The following is a 20,377-nucleotide window of genomic DNA, read 5'->3' on the forward strand; positions in this document are numbered from 1 at the left end:
TAGGCACGTGCTTGTTAGGCTTTTCTGCAGCTGGAGTGCAGTGCTGTGGGCTGTGTCAGGCTGCAGTGTGTGTTAGATGGCCCAGGAGATGTGGTTTGGGAAAGTTCTGAGGTGTGAGCACTGTGAAAAGCTTTGTGTTGTCTAATTCTTCTGTTGCCTTTCCCCCAGGTACTTTCAGGCTGAAATACGCTCCTCCCTCCGAAAGCCTTGACTCCACAGACTGATCTTTTACCTGGCAAGAAAAATACCGTAAGCCATGGAGACAGAAGGAGACTGAACTACAAAACTGAGACGTCCAGTTGCTGTTAAGCTTAATGTATTTTTTAATCCAAAGGTGCTTTACTTTATTAGACTAGGTAGGAAATCTAGCTTAGGGGTGCATCGAACCCATTTTTGATTGCCAAATTCGAGCTTGGATCTCGCTGTTGGAACTTCTGACCCCGTGTCATAGGACGATGCGTACTGGATGGATGGTGGAGCTGGCCAGCTGCGTTTTCTGTTGCAAGTACAACTCCCTGCGTGCTGTTTTTGCTGGAGAGTGTTGCCATGCGTGGACTTTTGAAGGTAAAGGTCTGACTCCAGGGCAGCTACGCGGTGAGGTGGAAGCTGGAGGCGGAGGTGGGAGCGGCCGTTTGCCAGAAGGACTTTGGCACCCCTGGGCTAGGTAAAATGTCTACTTTTTTTCAAAAGTGATCAGGCACTAATCTCTGGGATTTTTAAGGATTGCACTACAGAAGAATGTAAAACTCTTTGAGCTTTCTGCACTTCTAGCAGACGGTGTCACTCTGAGACCAGTGCAAGAGGCAAAGAAGTTCCGACCTTTACCGATTGGCACCAGCAGGCTACGAGACTTAACGACACAATAACGATCTTCAGTCAGTCTCTCCTTTCCCTTCCAAAAGAACACATGCAGCAGTTTGGGTTCCTTCTGGAAACAAACTTGTGCTTCGTCGTCTTACCTGTCAGCGCTGGGTTCCCAGCGGTGGAATTTCATTCGTTTCCAAGGGTCCAAGTCCCAGAGACTGCAGAGTCATAAAGGCTTCGAGGACACGTTCCTGTAGTACACGAAACAACCTTTACGTCCTGTTACTGTACATAGGTCTCTTTCAAAGAAACCTTATTATTCTGCTTTTGTAAATGAATTTTAAACCATCCTAAAGAAGAACTCTGGCGGCAGAGTTTGTAAGCTTTTGCTTTACTTTATATTGAAAAGAAACAAACGAACCCAACCACCCAACCCTGTGACTCCTACCCCATGGCTTTTGCTACGGGATTCAGAAGTGGTAGAAGTCAAAACGTGTAAGAGGTAGTAAAACTTCATTATTCTCAAGACTTGGAAGGATTTACTGTCAGCCTCCTTCGTTGCAATAGATTGTAGATGACTAGCTTTGGTGTTCACTACTTAGCGTACATAATTTGTGGGTGATAAATCTAAATTAGGGCTTGAGAGGAAGCCGAACAAATCCTGAACTGCTCATTTGAAACAGTTTGGTCCCGTCTCACTGAAGGGAGCTGCAAACCTCGTGGCTCACCCCAGCAATTCGGCGCTGTTCAGTGCCTGATGCGTCTGTCAGAGAGATGTTTGCACACCGTCATGTGGAAGATCTTAGAGCCTTGTTTACACTTGGAGGCATTTCTCACACCCAGGACGTGTTGTAGCGGCGCAGCCCACTTTGGCTGGGGTCACAATCAACGTTGGGTTGCAGAAGAAAAGAAAAGGCGATGTCTTCTTCCTATGCAATGACAACTCATGGGAGGGGTTGCTCTCCGCCCGGCTCTCGCCGCTGAAACGCTCCTGCTGGCTCTGCCTGCATTCTGAGCTCACCTGCGTTCAGTTAACAACCTTCAGACCTACAACACTAAAAAAAGTGATGAAAACTGACAATGCAATTTACTTTGCCTTAATGAGCTTGAGACAGCGGTAGGGGCGATCTGCCGCACCGCGTTACGCCGAAGGGAACGGTTTTCTTTTGCTGACGATGTTTACTATTCACAGCTTTGGGGGTCTCTCCTGGAACATGTGCTGAAAGCCAAACCTTCACCTATTTTTCACTTTGTTTTTTTTTTTAAACAGTATTTTAAACCGGAATGGTGTTTAAATAAACTGTCTCCACACCCATACAAGTGTTCAACACCTTCTCAAAACAGCAAAAATCGACAGGAGAAGCGTATCTGTTTTCTGTACTGGTTGTGTTTTGTTTCAACGCCCAAGGCTGGGAATGTAGTCTTGTCTGATCTCATCGCCGACTCGAAACCATAACAGAAGGACTGTAGGACTGAACTCCTGTCCAGCAAACTGTTTCATTCCTACCTTCAGAGCTTTCGTTGGGGTTGTTTCCTTTGTGTGAAGTTAAGTTTCTTCGAGTGGCTTCCGTGTACTTTTAGGTAACGTTTTGAAATGGTGAAGTCTGATCTTAAAGTTCAAATTCAGAAGTCTCGAGTACCTTAAAGCAACGTGAGCATGACAGAGAAGCGTCAGATGGAGCGGCACCAATGATAGAGCCTTCCCTACACCAGAGCCAGCTGTGGCTGCAGATCTGCTCGTCAGCGCTGCCCGCTTTGGACCAAGAGCAGCCAAAGCTGGTAAGTCTGAGCAGAGCACTTCAGTTCCCTCAAACAACCCTTCGTCTGCTTTTCAAAGGCCCAAACCCATCTCCCCACCCCCTGAGAAGTAAGGCAGCTCATTTTAGAATAGTAGTTCCAGCTTCGCTGGCTGAAAGAAACCCGTTCTTCAAACCTATTTTTGTACATGGAGGGATTTCAAAGGACGCTATTTATTCCTATCTTTGTCCTGAAAGGATGACAACAGTTAGTTCTCAACATGGATTTCACAGCAGAATAGAAATGAGTTGGATGTGTGAGGCAGAGGGGAGCCCCAAGCCGAGCCCTGTGGGGTGCAGGGAGGCTGGATGTGTGGTGGGGAATGCATTTCTAGGAGTGTTTTCCTTTTGATGGGAATACCAGAAGCAGGGTGGGATTTCCAGCCAGCTCCTCAGCCTGCAGGCTCTGAGGTAAGCACGAACAGATGCCCTGCTTGGTGCTGAGCAGTAGGAGAGCGAGCAAGGAAGGCTCATTGCAGCAAGCAAGGTATGGATCACAGGTTTCCTTCATCTTTTTCCTTCGAACGACGTCACGCTTTACTTCTTGTGAAGCCTTTTCAGTAGCCTGCACACCATGGTCCTTAAATGTTAGCACAGTAAGCAACAGACCTCCAGAAATGATGGTCTAACCCTAGGCTCTCACCATTACCCCGCATTGGGTTTAACGCTGCTCCTGGCAGGCAGGCTTTGAGGGGAATGGACCCAGAGCTGCTCGGTGCTGTATTCGGCATAGCAGCCCTCCTCCCCACAATGTGCCATCAGCCAAAAGCCCTGCGTGTGGGCTAGCTGTCCGTCTGTGGCGTCATCCCATCCAGGAAGGTTTGCTGGAGGTCAGGGATGCACAGAGCTGTGGATTTGGAGCAGTGTGGAATGCCTGTGTGCAGGCACATCTGGGCTGAAACCGACCTAACGGCGCCAGCAAAAGAGTCTGGGAACCCTGAGCACCCCCACCAACCTCCATCAGTTGTCAGAACCCCTTGGAAGTACCTGGATGCTCTCAAACAAACGAGGGACGTGGTGGTACTGATGCAGAAAGCGAATCCTGCGTGTTTTCAAGTGCAGATTAACAGCTTCTCTTGGACATAACTTTCCATGAGGAATGAAGGAAACTCCTGCTCCCATTTGAGCCATTTCTTTTACTTCGGTCAATTCTAGTATTACAAATTGTGCATGTAACTTTATAAATATTTTAAATAGTTTTGTAAATATTTAATATTCAGCTAATTTGATTTTGAACTGTAAATGTCAAGTATTCTGGTATTGGGATTTTTATGTTTTATTATACTTTGTTAAAAAGTAAAAAAAAAAAAATTGTACATTTTTAGAATGTTTTTATCTGAGTAAATTTAATGTATGGAAAATAAAGAGTTAAACAGAATCCCTCCTTTTTTTTTTTTGGTTTTTTTTTTTGGTTTTTTTTTTGCTCTTTCAAGGTCTGGTTGTATCCCTGCTATTCATTTGGCTGTCCCCCCGTCCTCCCCAATGCAGGTTGTGAATCACATTGCATTGGCCTTTCCCTGCAGGCAGACACAGGAGGAAGCTGCCCACAAATAACCACAGGAGCCGTCGTTCAGTCGGGATGAAATCCACCCCTACCAGCACTGTATTAACTTTAAAAAAGCAACATTTGTACAGGAGTTATCAGTCGATCGCGTTGTAATTACAGGTCTGGTTTGTCAGTCGTGAGTTCAACAACTCCTCACACAAACGGAACTAAACGGAGAACGAAGCCGCATCGAAAAGTTTACGCCGGAGTAAAAACACAACATTAAAAAATCATGAAGCCTTGTGAACGAGATGCATGCAAAGAGGTGCAGGGAGGTACAAACTGTACACCTTACTGAGCTAGAGTGCCAAGACGCAGTAGTATTGCTTCTTCTCCCCCCATTATAGTAAGTTAGCTTCCAGTAACAGATGGAGTTAGGTCACAGACACGTAATATACAAGAGGAATCTCATCCTGCTACACTTCACTTGACAACGAGTCTAGAGGAAAAACACGGGGCTCAGCAGAAGCCTTCCCTGCTCGGGCCAGCAGTCACAGCAAGCTCCAGCTCCGTGCAGGAGGCTTCAACGATGGAAAAACACTTTGTTCATCACCTCCCACAGCAGCTCCTGGACACGAGGAGCTGTTAGGAAGCGGTTCTGCCTGACCCCGCCAGTGGTAACATGCAAACCAAACGACACAGTGGGGTCTCAATGCCAGCAGCATGTCTGAGCCCGATGCTCAGGACGGAGGTGCATTAACAAAGCTGTTCCTGCTCCTGTCACTGGGCTTACACACACCTCCAGCTTTCCTCCAGCCAACCCTGCTGGCAGTGATGGCCTTCACCTCCTCTCAGGCCAGGGCTGCAGCTCGGAGGGAGGATCTTTTTGGAAGCAAGCCCCTATAAACAACAGTGTTTCACTGAATACGCAGGCATTGTAAATTCACGACAGACTGGAGTTTATTTCAGTGTTACCTGTCCAGGTGCTTACAGTTAATGCTTCCTAAAACTATAATAAAGCTGTGGTGTTTGGTATGAGTTATTTCAGAAAATGGCACTGTCCCTACGTCAGCAGTGCCAAAAGAAGAGGAGATGAAGAGCTGCAGTTGCACTCCCCCAGCTCACCCCAAACGCTCACCTTGACGGCTGCAGCACCGACACAGATCTCAGCGAGCTGCAGAAGGCAAAGCTCTGCTTTGGAACATTAAAACACATTTGCTCTCAATTAGAAGCCCTCCCATTAAAAAAAAAAAAAGAAAAAGAAAAAGAAAGGCTTTGAGGAATCAGAGGGAGATTCTCCAGAAAACTGTCACAGAAACACTTTAGCTCCTCACTGGTGCCTGTTTGCTCGTTAAAGTCAATCGAGTGTCCCTTTATTTGCAATCATCACATGCACAATTGGGTTCCATTCGTCAAGTCCAGACATGTAAATGTGCCTGTGTGGGATATTACAGCAGGTTTCAAAGCTGGAGGCGCTCGTCTGTACTGTTTAATAGTCACAAACAAGGCAAGGTAAGATAAAACACCTGCTAAAGCAAGACTATGCTAAGGTACTGAGAGCGTAGGTGACATCCGTTTCTTTCCCTGGGGTGCGTGTGGGGAAGAGTGGGGGTGATGGCCAAGGGTAAACCGAAATCCTAGGCTAGAAGCCACCTGCGTGTCCTAGATGGAAGATTGCACTCCGAAAGTCTCCTGAGAGGCATACACCATGTACAGGAAGCCGTCCTCGTCCTTCTCGCTCTCGTACACCTCGGAGATGGGTGTGGAGACGCTCACCATGCTGTGGCCGTTCACCAGGAGGAAGAAGGCCTGGTTGGAGTTCAGCTGCAGGCGTCGCCTGTGAGAAGTCAGGAAGCAGGGGAGGAGGTTCACAGGGATGGCAATGCAAACAAAGGCTTTGGGATGGGGGTAAAACAAAGCCCTCCACCAGTGACAGTGCTGGGACGTCTGCACCCGGAGCGGCCCTGCCTTACAGAAGGCATTTGGTTCTCGCCCTATAGCTGCATGAAATTCATCATCTGCCAATGCTCTCAGACACATCCGCTGGCAGGAACCCCCGTTTCACAGGAACAGCACAGGCTGCACTCCCAAAGAGCGTTAAACTGAAGTGAACAGGATGAGATGTTCCCTATGTCATGGTTCTATGGACACCCTGCCAGGATGACGCCGGGGCAGCAGATCATCCCATACAACCTGCAAACAATGAAGACCCACAGAACCTCTGGCTTGCTGCTGAGCTCCACAGCACCTCACTGGAAAGGTAAACCTGGGGAAGAAGGACTGGCACAGCTTCCACCTGAGGGCTCCGTGCCTATTAAACTCACTTTGACACCAGCACTGTCACAGCCCGTGTTGAACCTCTCATCTCTCCTCCCATGAGAAGCACCACGGGAAGACAGAGAGCAACAGGATTTCCAGACTGCGTAGCACAACGAACACCTCCCCTGGGTGTGTTCCCTGCATCACATTTTTGTCTGAGCCAGGAAAATACATATTGCTGCTCAACTCCCTCCTGAAAGCAGGTCTGCAGAGAAGAGCTAACTAACCAAGTGGGCAAGGAGGAACACAGATAAGAGGAGGTGCAAACGAGGAGAGAAGAACAACGGATTAGAAAGGATTCCCTGCCACTTCTGCTCTCTGCTGAGCTGGAAACAAGCATTTCCTCAGCCTCAGCCACAGCCTGGGAAGGGCCCTCCTACAGTGAGCACTAACGGCTCCACGGTGAGCCAGCAGGGAAGGCAGCAGCCCTGTGAGGCTGGGCAGGAGCAGCCTGCACTGCACACCGGTCCTGCTGTGCACAAGAGGAGCTGGCTGAGGACCAAGCCCAGCCAGTACTAAATCATCTATTAAACAAAAGAGATGGGGAAAATCCTGCATCTTGCAGTTAAACTTCTTGCCTGAGGCCTTCATTAGAAATTCTAGCTCACCTGGGGAATCAGGTTCTCACTTCCAGAAACCTTACCTCACCTCCTTAGCCATGCCAGAGCTGGGACTTGCTCAAGGCTTTTATCAAAGCCTCCGGGGCACGGAGTTGTTTGGACACGTGGGACAATTCCCAGCTTTTACAGCTCGTGTCCTCCAAGAACCAGCTCCCTGTTACACCACGACTGCAGCAGAACTGCTGGGTCACAGCCTGAACCTTGGCTGAGCACCAGGTGAGGAGGTGTAGCTAACCCAGGGGGCTCAGCTGCAAGCCATGCAACTGAGTGGCCAGAAGGGGATCCAGCCCTCCTCACCCTCATTTAAGGGCTAGCAGCCGAGGAAGCAGCATTTCTCTGCACAGAGACTGCACTCTTCTTGAGCTGCCATTGGAAGGGGTGAGTCAATTTTCCTTTTTTTTAACCTGCTGTTGTTCTGTACTGCCTGTGTCCCATTAGAGGGCACTGTCACAGCCTTCTGCTGCCATACAGTGACCAACAAAAAACAAATTCTGGTTTGCTGGTAGCCTCCAAGTTCACTGCTGAGAGCTCTTACTAATCAAATATTCCTACTTGACGTTGTGCCAAGAGAGCTGCGCTTTGAGCAGAAGCTCTGACTGCAGTTTAAAGCCACACAATTCCCATTTCATGGTTATTGCCAAGGTTATTGCCCCTTGGCCTTTTCTAATAAGCAAAGCTCAAGCACCAACAAGGAGCAACACTCAAACCACAGCCTGTGCAGACAGCTGTGTCAAGGCAGCACTCATCTGAACGTATGTTTTTTAGGCCTCAGTGCTGTCAGTGAGGGTAACCTCATTTCATGATCAAAGGATGCCAGTGTCAACCCCAAGCAGCAGCTTGGAGCTCTGACTAGGAGCTCCAGCTCCCCCTCCAGCAATGGGAGGAGGCAGGCACTGCACAGAGGGACTCCCAGGCAGAACACTGAGAAGGCATCCCAAAATAGCCAGGCAGGAAGCACTGGGGCCCTGGGCCAGAAGCACCCATGTCAGACAGGGATTCTCAGCCTGACTCCGTTCTTGGCACCTGGGAAATGGTCATTTCTCTCAAAAGCAAACTGAGAGCTCGGCCCTTAGCAAAGGTCCTTTCCAGCAGAGCCAAAGGAAAAGTGCCTGCTTGTGACTCCATCCTAGTGATGATAGAAGCACTTGTTGGATGCCTTTTCCATCTAAGGGGTTCCCAGAGCTGTGCACTGGGTGGGCTGTACCCAGGGCTGTGTGGAATCACAGCATACTACCTGATGATTTTGATGAGCTCGCTCATGTTGACGTGATCTGGCACCAGGAATTTGGTCTTATCCAAAACAGGAAGCTGCTTCTCCCCCTTGTACCTTTCAATGATCACCTAGAGAGAAACAAAAGAAAGCAGCAGAAGATGTGAAAGGCAGAAACCTAGAGCCCTCACCCCCTCCATTTTAAACACAGCAAAGTAGGAGGATTCACCCTAAGCTCCATTTCACTTCATTTGTAAGGTGGAAGTCTGGTTTGTAAATGTCACATCTGCATTATGATCACTGTCACCTGCCTCTTCTGTTTGCAAGAGTCCCTGTAAGATGGGGGAACAAACAGGTTTAGCAGCACACACTTGCAACTTAAAATGGTTTTCACTGGGCTCCTTTCATCTAGCTCTGAACCACCCAGCAACAAGGAAACCAGGGAAAGGTACAGCAGGCTTCTCTCTAACACACTGCATTTGGCTGCTATGGAAGTCTGCAGCCTCACACAGCTCTCACCACAGTTTCTCCAGCTTCTCCTGACTATCGGGCTGTCTCTAAACTACAGCTCTGGATTAGCATGCTGCTCTGCTCTCCTGCCGTGGTTTCTCTCATGCATAAGAAAAGGTGACTTCTGAAGGATCTAAAGCCTTGAAGCAGAGAATTTCCTCCTTAATCTCAAGAGGGCATGCCTAGGAACCAGTAATTCCATCAAGGTTGTTATGTAGTAAAGACTTAACTCGGGAGGAAACTGTAGGTTTGCCAATTTAAGCAGCACTCTGCCCAGCAACTGCATGTAGTTCCTGCTTTGAAGGAATGATCTCAGAATTTGTGTACCAGTTTCCACAGCCACACAGGCTTTGTTGTTTTTAAAACCAACGGTAGCTACGTGACACCACTGACTTGGAAGGGACTTGGATCGTGTCCATGCTCACGGGGCCTGGCTGTGTCGATATTCAGAAGCTGCACAGGTGAAGGGATATGAAGCCAATTTAATTACATCAGAGAGAAACTTTCTTACATCAGTAAATAAATCAATACACGCTGGGTAAATTCTGTGGAGGGGGGGGGGAAAAATGCACTGTTTTTAGTGAGGCAGACTGTAAGCAATGGATAATTTTGCCAACAGCAAAATGGAGGATGGCAACCATACAGGAGCGATGCACCATCAGCATGACATCGCCATCTCAACTCATCCTGAACTGCTAATGATGATAATGAGGCAATGACTCAAGCTAGAACGTGGTCTGGCAAGCAGAGCAAGCCCCCAGGGAGCCCGTGCATGCCTGTGCTGTCATTGCCAGTCTGTATCACTGCATCTCCAACGAGTTGCTCAGGTACCTCTGAATTCTCCCCAGTAATATCTCCACGGCCAACTTAAAATGAGAGCTTTGCTGTAAATCAGTGGTTTTCAATCTGTGGTCGCAGAGCTCGGGGACTACTGCTAAGTGATCTGTGAAAGGTGGATGAAAAAGCAATCTTCTGTGAGGGGAAAAGATTTGGGCCTTCTGGGAAAAGTGCAGATTCCAGATAAGTCCAAAAATTGCAGCTATAAAGTATGACTTGTTCCCACGCCAAGCAGCATGCTAAAGCAGCAGCTTCAAGAAGAGGTAGCTTGATGCTAAAGTGAAGCTGGAAGCCTTTCAGTTTATTTCACATGGAGACAGCAACTGTTTCTGCTCAAAAGCTTGCACCACAACTGCTGCTTGCAGGCAGTCTGTTCTCTCTGAGAGCAAATTCTTCTGTGGCCATCAGCACTCATCGCTGAGAACCAAAGTTATGGCATCTGATTAACTTCTCATCTCTGCAAAACTTCCCACTTCCACTCATCCATGTCTATGAACGCCTGAAGGGAGGAGGCAGAGGATGCAGTCAGCTCTTTTCAGTGGTTTCCAGTGCTGGGATGAGGGGCAGTGGGCACAAATCAGAGCACAGGAGGTTCCCTCTGAACACCAGCAGCACTGTGCCGTGCAGGTGACTGAGCACAGGCACACACTGCAATCTGCATCACACTGCAAAACCCCACAGGAATCTTCTATAGCCACCTGGATATGGTGTGGGCACGCTGCTCTGCGTGTCCCTGCTGGAGCAAGGCATTTGGAGCTGACTTGATAAAGGCAAGTGGAAAAACCTGGCTGATCTCCTCTTTGAAGTGACCCAATGCTAGATGGAAGGATTTGACACCAAGCAGCATTCCTGGAGATCTCAGAGCCACAAGCCATTTCTCTGCAGACAAGGGTTTTCTGTCTTTCTCAGCACAGATTTGTGATGAAAGCCACATCTGTCTCCAAACTACTGTGCTTTCTCCTTGATTAGCCTCTGCGGATTCTTCTTTCAGGGAAGAAAAGTCAGTCCATTTTGAGATGAGAAGAGCTGAACGCTCTGGGGACTCTCAAAGCTCAGCCTGGGTGCGGCTCTCAAACTGCAACAGACAGCACAGGAAGCTCTGCTTCCCCTGCCCCCAGCCAGCACCTTGCTGTGGCAGCTGCCTGCAAAATGCAGAATGCTTCTGCAATCCAGGCTTAGTGACCCTGAATGGCCAAAGTGTAATTTGGGCACACGAGGACAGCTCTCTTACAGGCTTTTAATAACAAACATAAGCAGAAATTGGGGTGATAGGAATAAGACTCACCGGTATTTTAGTTGGATGCTGATCTCGGATCAGTCGTACATCTTCAACTCTTTGCTCTGCAAGAGATTAAAAGAACTGCTGTTCAGACATCTGCCTTCAACGCTGGGGTAACTTCATTTCCCCCGTGCTGAAGGGAGGACCTTCAGGTTGGTGAAAGCCACAGAAGTACATTCAGGCAAAGCTGTTTTTAACTGAAAAGCAAGAAGTCTCCTCTGACAGGTGGTACTTGGCTCTTTAGCCCCAGGTGACAACTACTGCACACACACACACACTGGCTGGGGCTCCTAGGAAATGTAAAGGGAGATGAACCCCACAGCCACCTCATCTTCTGCCCACTGCAACAGACATCTCAAAAACGCATAGCACCAAGTTACAACGCCCAAGCTACAAACCAAGGCTGAACACCCTGTGTTATTTCTGCGAGATCCCTGAAAAGGAAGTTGCCAACAATTAAAATGTGAGCCCTAAGCTCAGCTGAGGCCCAGCAGCATCAGCTTACACTGTACATTCTTGTATTACCCAGTTACAGTTTTCTATTTTGATTCTGCTGCACGCATTGTTGCGGAAGCAGTTGGGAGATTGTGGTACTTAGATATTTCACTGCTATCTGTGCCAGTTTTTAGGATAAAGTTCACCTCTCCTCAGACATAAATATTAATAGTACAGATGTTATGAGCCAGGCTAAAGTGCAACCTAGAGCCAAAGTAAACAGCCATGGCTGCTTTTAGATGTACTTGCATCTGCTCCTATCCTGCCTACTGGCAGGCTCAGTGGACTCAATTTTAACCTCTATGGCTCTTCTCAGTGTGCTGGGGCTTTCCAGGCCATCCTCGTCTCGTAAACACTTCTGAGGGTGAAGACTGAGTGTTGCATCACAGCCTGACCACAGCTTCAGCAGGCACTGAGCTGGGGAGAGGTGCTGCTGGTGGCAGAAGAGCTTAGATCAGCACTGTCGGCTCCTTGCTGGCATGCTAATGCACAACACGCATTACCTGTCCATCACTGAGCAACATCACTCAGCTCTCCATTAACCCACATTAAGCCCACGTGCAATCAAACACATCCGTGTGCCTTTTGTGAGCCCAACCAGGAAATGCAGCTCACGTGAATCACGGCTTTAAGCTGGATGTGAATCAAGCAGAGAACTAAGGCAGCTAATATGCAAAGCCTTCAGCAGGCTGCTGGGCTGGGAACCTGCAAGGCCTAAGCCGCATTCTCTTAAGTTGTTTACAACTTAAGAGGTGCTGGAACAGCTGCCCAGAGAGGCTGTGATGCCCCGTCCATCCCTGGAGGTGTTCAAGGCCAGGTTGGATGGGGCCCTGGGCTGCTGTTAATTGGGGAGGCTGGCAGCCCTGCATGCAGGGGGGGTTGGAGATTCGTGATCCTTGAGGTCCCTTCCAACCCTGGCCATTCCGTGATTCTCCACAGAGCAGCACGAATACTCCAAAAGCAGCGACGGTACCGAATTAAAACGCTCCTTTAAGGTTTCAACCACCAGCAACGCCAGGCGCACAGGGGGCGGGTTGGCTCAGTTCCCCAAGCGGGGCGGGTCGGACGGCGGCACCGCCATTCAGCACAGCCCCCCGCCGTGTGGGAAACACAAACCTGCTCGGCGCCGGGCGCGGCTCAGCACCGCTCTCTGACGGCACCGGTGGCAGCGGCAGCTGCTTGGCTGCCATCCTGGCCGAGCTGAATTCCTGCTGACAGGCGGCGCGTTCGGAAGGGCCTTGAGAGAAGGGCCCAACAGGGCGGGCAGAGCCCCGTCTCCCCCCGCAGCCGCCGGCGTCGGGGCGGCCTCAGTGCTCGGCAAGGCCCGACGTCCTTCCATCCCCCCCACACCACACACCTAGCCGCGGCGCCGAGGCCCGGCAGCCGCCGCGTTCCCCCCCGCCCCACACACACACGCGAAGCTCACCGAAGGTGCGGCGCTGCTTGAAGCTCTTTTCCGAGGGCATGGCGGCGGCTCGGCCTCAGGCCCGGCGGACGCTGTGCGCGGCGCTGCGCCCAACCCCGAGTGGCGGCGTCCGCCCCCCCGCGGCCACCCCCAGCCGCGGCGCCATCAGCTGACGCGCGCGTCACGGCGGGGCGGGCGCTGCGCCGCCGCCATCTTGAGTGTGGCGCAGCTGTGGTGTTTCTCCGTGAGGCGGAGCCGTGACCGCTGCGGAGTGCCCCGCTATGGTTCTCCACACAGCCCTGATTCCCACTCTATTTCTTCCTGGAGCACTGCTGTTGTTGTTCCAGAGTGCCCCGCCGTGGTTCTCCTCAGGGACGCAGCCTTTGCTATCTCGGAGCGCTCCGCCATGTTCCTCCTCAGGGTCCGGCTCCCAGCGCTGGGGGAGCTGCAGCTCCCACCACTCAAAACAAAAAACAAAAAACAAAAACAAACAAACAAACAAAAAAAAAACGCAAAGCAGAGGGATATAGAATCAGAGAATGGCCAGGGTTGGAAGGGACCTCAAGGATCACGAAGCTCCAACCCCCCCTGCATGCAGGGCCACCAACCTCCCCATTTCACAGCAGCCCAGGCTGCCCAGGGCCCCATCCAACCTGGCCTTGAACACCTCCAGGGATGGACGGGGCATCACAGCCTCTCTGGGCAGCTGTTCCAGCACCTCACCACTCTCATAGCAAACAATTTCCCCCTGCTGTCCAAACTAAACCTTCCCTCTCTCAACTTCACACCATTTCCCCTTGTCTTGCTGTTATCTACCCTTTCAAAGAGTTGGAACACGCAGACATTCAGTGCTTTGCTCTCTCCCCATCCTCAGCGTCTTTCTGTCACCCCACCACCACCTCCCTTGCCGCTGGGCTCTGCGCACAGTTACAGGCGTAGTGCTTTGCTAAACAGGGTTTGGAAGGCATTGCAAAGTCGGTGTAAAAACCCCAGAGCAAAATTTTCGAGGCAGGTGTTTCACTTCGCTTGGCTTTCAGTCCCGCTGCCCCGTCACGTGCTGTTTGTCAGGCATCGATTCGATTGCAAACAGTGCTCGTCTCCAGCCAAGTTTACTCACATCCATCCTGCAGACATTCTGTCTCGATTAGAAATGCCCAACTGTTCCCTCCCTCAGCAGCTTTCTGACACAAGCTGTTGGCTGTAGACTTTCAGCTGCCTCCCTTTTCCCCTTCCCTCACATATGTTCGAGGCGCCGTGTTTCAAAATACAGGAGTGATTTTGCAGCAATAGGACTGCGTGGTCTCGCTGCACGACCCAGCTTGTGCTGCTGAAGGGTGTTGCAGCCAGCAGTGTCCTTATCAAACCAGCCTACAGGGAGGAGAACCGTTTTCCCACCTGCTTAGAGCTGGTCAGGCTTTCTACAGCTGCCAAGCTGTGACAATACACTGAAGTTACAGTGGCGTGCTCTCAGTCTGGAATGAGGGTTCATTACCTAATGTTATGATTCAGGGTCAAGCGTTTCCGGTGTCAAGCTAATTATAGGATGGGATCATTAAGGACGTGACTAATTAGGGGGGAAAAAAACAGCCCTGAGGTGTGTGAGTGCTCACACTGGTGTCCAGAGACAGCAGGTGATGGGTGATCATCAAGAATCTGATGCAGCTAAGGCTAACCATCCCAAGCTTCTCTTTCAACTTGATTTTATTCTTCCTTACCGCCTTTAAAAAAAGCCATTCTCTTGCTGAGGACATGCTGCCATGCTCTGGGCTGTCCCGTCTCACAGGATGCTGCACTCTGTGACTGCAGATAGGCAGACAAGCACTGATGAGACCACTTGTTTTTGCTGAGTGCCCAGGTGAGTTTGAACAATACTGAGCACTACGCGTCGTGCAGTTTTCCTGCATGCTACCAACTGTTAGTAGGGCTGCAGCTCAGTCTGAAAACATCCATATGGTGCTTAGGGAGAGCCACAATCAGAGTATCTGCTGACAGGCTGGGCTATCACATGTTCAGCTCATGAATAATCTGCAGAGACTGTGAGAAGGAAAACTTAGATCCGCGCTGTGACTCGCTTGACCTTTCCCTCTTCATCTCAGCCTGTGTCTGCATTTCAACAGCACAGACAGTTGGCAAGTGTGGATTTGAGGAAGGTGTTAGGCGCAGTTGGAATGACAGCATGGACGTGGCCTTTGGGACCAGTGCTGCCGAAGCACAGTTTTACAATGAGAAAATGTTGCTTTTGAGCTGCGGTTGCCTCAGATATGGTGACTGCACTGGAACAGAGCCCTTGGAAAATGTCGCTCACAGTGTTTTCATGATGGTCTTAGAACATTTTACAAAGCACTTAGTCCGAAGAGAAGATGTAACTAAAAGCAGGCATTATTTAGTCTTCACATATGCACAAGGTTGCTGCAGAGTGGAAGGGCATTAGGTGTTCTCTGCATGCAGTGAGTCTCGGACATGAAGTAATGAGCTTATGGCTTGGAAAAGGTGATACAAGTGGTGCAGGGGGTTAGGGGTGAGGATAGTGGAGCATCAGGACGAATTGCCTAGGAAAGCAGTGGGATGGTCAGCATCAGACATTCGAAAAGAAAAAAGGAATTAGTAAAACGTGTATTGAAGAGCTTAGGGAGAATCGATCTCATCTTGGGGAGAGGGAGGGAGTAAATGGTCTCTTACAGTACCTGTCAGTGCTGTTTCCTCATGAAGACAGAGATGTGATTTGCCTGCTTACAAAGCAGGTCAGAACATAAGGTGGGATGAACCCTAGCTCTGATCCTCCTATCTGTGCCCTATCCAGCAGCCTACACTACATTTTCAGTCTGAATTAAAGATATCAGCGTTTCCCAACTGTTATCTCCTCCAGCAGGCTGTTGGCTTTTTCTCTTTGCTTATTTGTTTGTTTTGTTTTTCTTCTTCTTCTTTTTTTCCCCTGTTGCTACAAACCCTGTAAGAGCTGTGAGTCGCTCTCTGAACCCCAGCTGATACTTACAGCGCTTCCCTGGGGGAAAAGCTCCCACATCCCCTTCACCCCAGAGAAAATGGAGTTTCCATTTTAGCTGCTTCGCAACAAAGTGAATTGGGAATTGACAATCAGAATTGGGAAACGTCCCCTTGTTTGCCCAGTAAATCTGTACTGAAAAGGTTTTTGGCAGTGCGTGGATGAAGCTATTTCCCTGCAGTGCTTTACCCTTCTGGAAGGCAGCACTTGAATGTCCAGGGCTATTAGCTCAGCAGCTGTCAAAAGTATTAAATTCACCAAGCATATGGATACAAAGAAGTCATATAATAAAAGGAAGGATGCCATGATCAGAGTAACCTGAATTCTCACCATTTCCCTGGGTTATTTTCTCATTAACTGTGTTTATTGATCTAGCTCAGCTAAAGATTAGTGTGGGACTTTGTTTAATGCAGTGTGCAACCATTACTGAGCTACCATGGGAGGCTGTCAGACAGACCTGGATTGTAGTGAATTGTTTGCAGCGACTTAAAACAACTCTTCTGAGAAGTCTGAATCTTAATTTTTTCCTAAGATGGTGCCCATTCTATGAAGAAAACCCTAACCTTCAAGTTTCTCTATGAAAGTCCCCTTCTAATTTAGAACTCAAGCAGGAAGCGATGAGAATGACAAAATCTGTCTCCTGTGTGGGGCTGTAAGCGTGTAATTTAGAAATGTGAAATGAAGAAACCACTCACAGGCCATTTTTCGGTGTGGTTTTTCTTTGAGGTCTAAAAGCAGATGTGCCTATTCCTCAGTGGGAGCACTGACGTTGGTTCTGTCTTCTATCTGGCCACATATTTCACAAGGCTTTGGGAATACAGCACTTCTGAGATTCTGAACCAGATGCTTTTCTTCTCGAAGGTAAATCCAAACAAAGATACAGACATATGGATTGCCATTACAGAAACATTCGCTTGGAATACTGGGCTGAAAACTCATGGCATTTCCCATGTAAGCACTGCCCAAGACATCACTGCTGTATGCCATAACCCTGACATCAGTTGCTGCTACTGCTGCTGCTGCTCCAGCAAGTATTTCTTGGCTTCAGGATCAACTGTTCAACGGGAGCTGTTGACTTCACAGGGGAACACAGTAAATCAGTTGGTGGAAGCAACAGTAACTTCTGTTTATGCACTGCCTTTCACTCGAAGGTATCCATAACCTGACCAGCAGCAATGGCAGCGTGAGGGCAGGAAGAATAGCTGGGGAACTGCAGAACGATGGAGCATGCAGCAAAACCTTCCACTGTTGTTTAGTACACCTAGGATTAAAGGATCTCCACATGTTTTCAATTAACTGAGTGCTACATCGCCCATGGCTTCAGCAACCATCCTCCTTGTTTACATCGTGGGAAACTGAAGCATGCAGAGGTTGAGCTGCCAGCGATTGCCCAATCATTGCTCAGCAGCTGACCCAGTAATAGCATCTTGAACACCTGACTGCCCGTCCTGTGACCTGTCCTTAAGATAATGCTTCTGAGAATGGAGCTGCCAGAGGTGCTGGGCACACTGACATCGTTCAGGCTGGACGGTGGCCAAAGCAGAGAGAACAACTGCTCCTTGTAAAAGTGCCATAGTGTTTTTGGTGTCCCCAGGCACCCGTGGCCACAGCTGGGCTTCAGATCGAATAATACTTCATTACAAGGACAGCTTGCTGAAGAAATACCATGCCTTCTTTCATTAAGAGAGGGCACAGCTCTCGGCTCCAAAGCAGAAGGATGCAAAACAGTTCCTGAGTCACTGCCATCAGCATTTTCTGCTGTGCATGGGGCTTCCCAGATGAGCCCTGTGCCTGTCCGTGGTTCAGCTTATCCTGCAGCTTCTGGTGAGATCAAAGCCCAGACAGAAAGGGAGAAGACGGAGAATTCTAAAAGTGGGACAAGAAAAACTATTTTCCAGCTTAAAACACCAAGAAAATAATGTCTGGGATGAAAACAATATTTACATCACAAAAAAACGAAGCAACATTCTTTGGTCTTTCCATTGAGATATTCCCTCTTCCAAGTGTCCTGCCTCCAAGGATGCTTGTTGCAAAGCAGAAATCCCACTGCAGGCTTATGGCAAATAAACGAGCTGCAATTATTCTGTGTTGCAAACAGGACTTGTTCATCTGTCTCGGCCTGTCTTGCCACAGTTTTCTGTCCTCCTTGCCAAATGGAAAAGAAATAATTCTCTCCTAGCCGATCAGGTTGTAATTGGCTGGGTATGCCATCAGCTGGCACATCCTGCTCGGAGGCTGGGAAGGCACAAACGCTTTGGGATTACAGAAAATGAGGACGCTGAGTCTGGGACCAATCCAGAGCCCTTCAGAGCGAGCGTGAAGGCTCTAATTGACTGCAGAGAGCTGCATCAGCTCCTTAATTGCTGGAGAGAAACAGAACAATGAGTTTTCGCTCTCAGTACATCCTGCTGGGGAGCCCGGTGCTGAGGTCTGCGAGCTGCCTGCCTGAAGCAGCAGCGCTGGAAAGCTCTGGGCTCTTAATCTGGACTTGTTTACAAAGAAGGGTGCTCAGACATTGGGTTGTGCCAGCGGATGTGTGATGATGATAATTCACTTATGCTGCGTTTCCTGTGGGAACAAATAAAGCTGGTGGATTCAGATAATGGTGGCAGAGAAGCACCAGAGATAAATACTGAAGTTTTATGTTTTGTTTGGCTAGAACCACTCTGCAGCATCTCTCTGCCTTGAAGACCTCTCCTTCTCCCTCCAAATCTAGAGGGAATGGGTGAGGGCAATGGAGTGCCGTGGGAGCTAGCATGGATTTGCCATGGGAAAGAGGTCAGCAGGCCAGTGGGAAAGCATCTATGAGGGATGGAGGAGAAGGCACCCATGGAGATGTGCATAAGGGTGTACAGTGTAGTGTGGGGAAGGGAGGGGAGGCAATGAGGCATGGAGGGAACATTTGAATGAAGAGGAGAGAGAATACATCCCGAATAAAAATAGAAAATCCAAAAGAGGAAAAGAAGCAGGGAGGAAAGCTGCTTCTGCTGCAGGCTGCTGGGTTTCTGCTTCAGGCAATGTCATCAGGGACATCTTTTGTTTTGTTTGCACCTAAATGCTTGCCATCAGGACTTCTGCTGTCCTCGCCATGAATCCCTCAGTTCCCTAGCAAACAGACAGGGCCTCCTGGAGCCCCGTCCGGAAAGTTTGAGTAAGGGGGAAAATCCATGTGATTCCATACAGGTGGAAAACAGCTCCAGACGTGTTTCCAAACAGTCTGTTCTTTGAGGTGACTCATTGTCCACGTGCCTCATTGCAGACTCGTGGTGCAGCTTTTCTTCATCCGACCAGAGCTGTGGGCACCAAACTTGTTCATCACCGAAGCCCCAAAGGCACATTTTTAAAGATGACAGCCTCATTCTGCACGTGAGCTGCACTGGAGGAAGGAATGCAGCGGTTCAGGCTGTGTGCATTTACTCATCCCTGTGCTGTAGCAATTGGTTCACACGTAGCCTTGCAGCCTGCACTTGTCATCTGTCATCTGATGGATGCACCCAAATGCATCGTTCTTGGAAATCAGGGTATTGTCCCAGAGACAAGGTTTGCCTGCTGGATTCCTTAGCAGAACCCTCAGGCTGTCCAAAGCAATCACATATCTCACCTCATCTGTTCACAGCACCTCGTGTCCAATGTTCCTCCTCCTTTTGTGCCAGCGGTCACACCGTGGGCAGACAGCCACCCTGCAGCAATGCTCGTGGGCAGAGTTTGGAGACTTTTGGAGTCAGTTCAAAGTCTGCTTTCCCGTCTCTGTTCAGTTGAAGTACCTGCAGTCAGGCTGCCATGGTGACAGCTGCTCTGAGCCTCTCGCAGGGGTGAGGCCCTGCTATTAGGATTCAGGGCAGTGCTTCTGCTGGCATTGCAGAGACCTCTTCTGCCAAATGCTTCATTGAATGCGGAGCTCACTTTATTATAGAAATCCCAGCTGAACAGAGACTCTTCAGAACGGAGAGGCAAGCAAGGTTTGCTTTAATTTTTGTTATTATCTGGAAACAGCTTAAGTTCCTCACAGGCCTGTTGGTGCAGCCCTCGCAGCCATTCCTGCTCACATGAGGATGTTCAGGCACACCCAGGGGTTCGGGATGCAGATGTCGTGCAGAACAGCACGGCAAAGCAGAACCATTTACAAAAATGCCCAGCTTCCCCCTGCAGGAAAGGAACGGCTCTGAGGAGCGAACGGTCTCGGGAAGGAGCAGTAGAAGAGACCTGCGCAGAGAGTCAGTTTTCGAGGAGCCTCGTTAGCGCAGTAGGTAGCGCGTCAGTCTCATAATCTGAAGGTCGTGAGTTCGATCCTCACACGGGGCAAGCTGGGTTTCCTCCTTTTTTTTTTTCCCTTTGTGAGGGAATATTTACTTTCTCGCCGCAGCAGAACGGGACGACGGGGCTCCGTGACAACACCGTCGGTGCCGCGAGGTGGTGGTGCCCAGGAGGGCACCGCGCGGGGCCGGGCGGCTCGTTCCTCCCGCGCGCAAGGGGGCGGGCGAGCCCTCCCCGGCGGCCACAGCTCCCCGAGGGCCTAACGGCGGCGGCACGTCCGTTACACGGCGAGGGGGCGTGGCCAAGCGGAGAGGGCGGCTCCGATTGGCCGCGTCTGGCAGTGGGCGGGTCCTGCGGCGCC

At 49.7% G+C, this 20,377-nt stretch overlaps 2 protein-coding genes and 1 non-coding gene across 3 annotated transcripts in view; 2 read left to right on the plus strand and 1 right to left on the minus strand.

Annotated features, from left to right (window-relative positions):
- The window catches only part of ZCCHC14 (zinc finger CCHC-type containing 14), a 45,555-nt gene extending 40,140 nt beyond the window's left edge, over nucleotides 1-5,415 (plus strand). The window contains exon 13 of the mRNA XM_048959058.1: nucleotides 169-5,415. Coding sequence (XP_048815015.1) covers nucleotides 169-224 — 56 coding nt within the window. The 3' untranslated portion in view covers nucleotides 225-5,415. The remainder of the gene's footprint in view (nucleotides 1-168) is intronic.
- Nucleotides 4,170-12,916, minus strand: MAP1LC3B (microtubule associated protein 1 light chain 3 beta). The gene is made up of 4 exons (XM_048959069.1): nucleotides 12,783-12,916; nucleotides 10,868-10,923; nucleotides 8,260-8,366; nucleotides 4,170-5,923 (listed from the first exon to the last, which is right to left on the minus strand). Exons 1-4 carry the CDS (start codon nucleotides 12,820-12,822, stop codon nucleotides 5,749-5,751), a joined length of 378 nt encoding a protein of 125 aa, XP_048815026.1. The 5' UTR covers nucleotides 12,823-12,916; the 3' UTR covers nucleotides 4,170-5,748.
- A 7,075-nt stretch (nucleotides 12,917-19,991) lies between these two features.
- Nucleotides 19,992-20,064, plus strand: TRNAM-CAU (transfer RNA methionine (anticodon CAU)). The gene has a single exon. It is a non-coding gene; the product is annotated as a tRNA-Met (tRNA).
- Nucleotides 20,065-20,377: the final 313 nt, after the last annotated feature.

Source organism: Lagopus muta, chromosome 12 (assembly GCF_023343835.1).
Source record: "Lagopus muta isolate bLagMut1 chromosome 12, bLagMut1 primary, whole genome shotgun sequence".
Lineage (NCBI taxonomy): Eukaryota > Metazoa > Chordata > Aves > Galliformes > Phasianidae > Lagopus > Lagopus muta.

Bases quoted from the DNA above. Each gene is read 5' to 3' on its own strand.
- MAP1LC3B (XM_048959069.1), bottom strand. From the start codon at position 12,822: ATGCCCTCGGAAAAGAGCTTCAAGCAGCGCCGCACCTTCG. The intron at 10,924-12,782 runs GTGAGCTTCGCG...AATCTCTTGCAG, and splicing joins CAAGCAGCGCCGCACCTTCG to AGCAAAGAGTTGAAGATGTA. The intron at 8,367-10,867 runs GTGAGTCTTATT...GTTTCTCTCTAG, and splicing joins AGCATCCAACTAAAATACCG to GTGATCATTGAAAGGTACAA.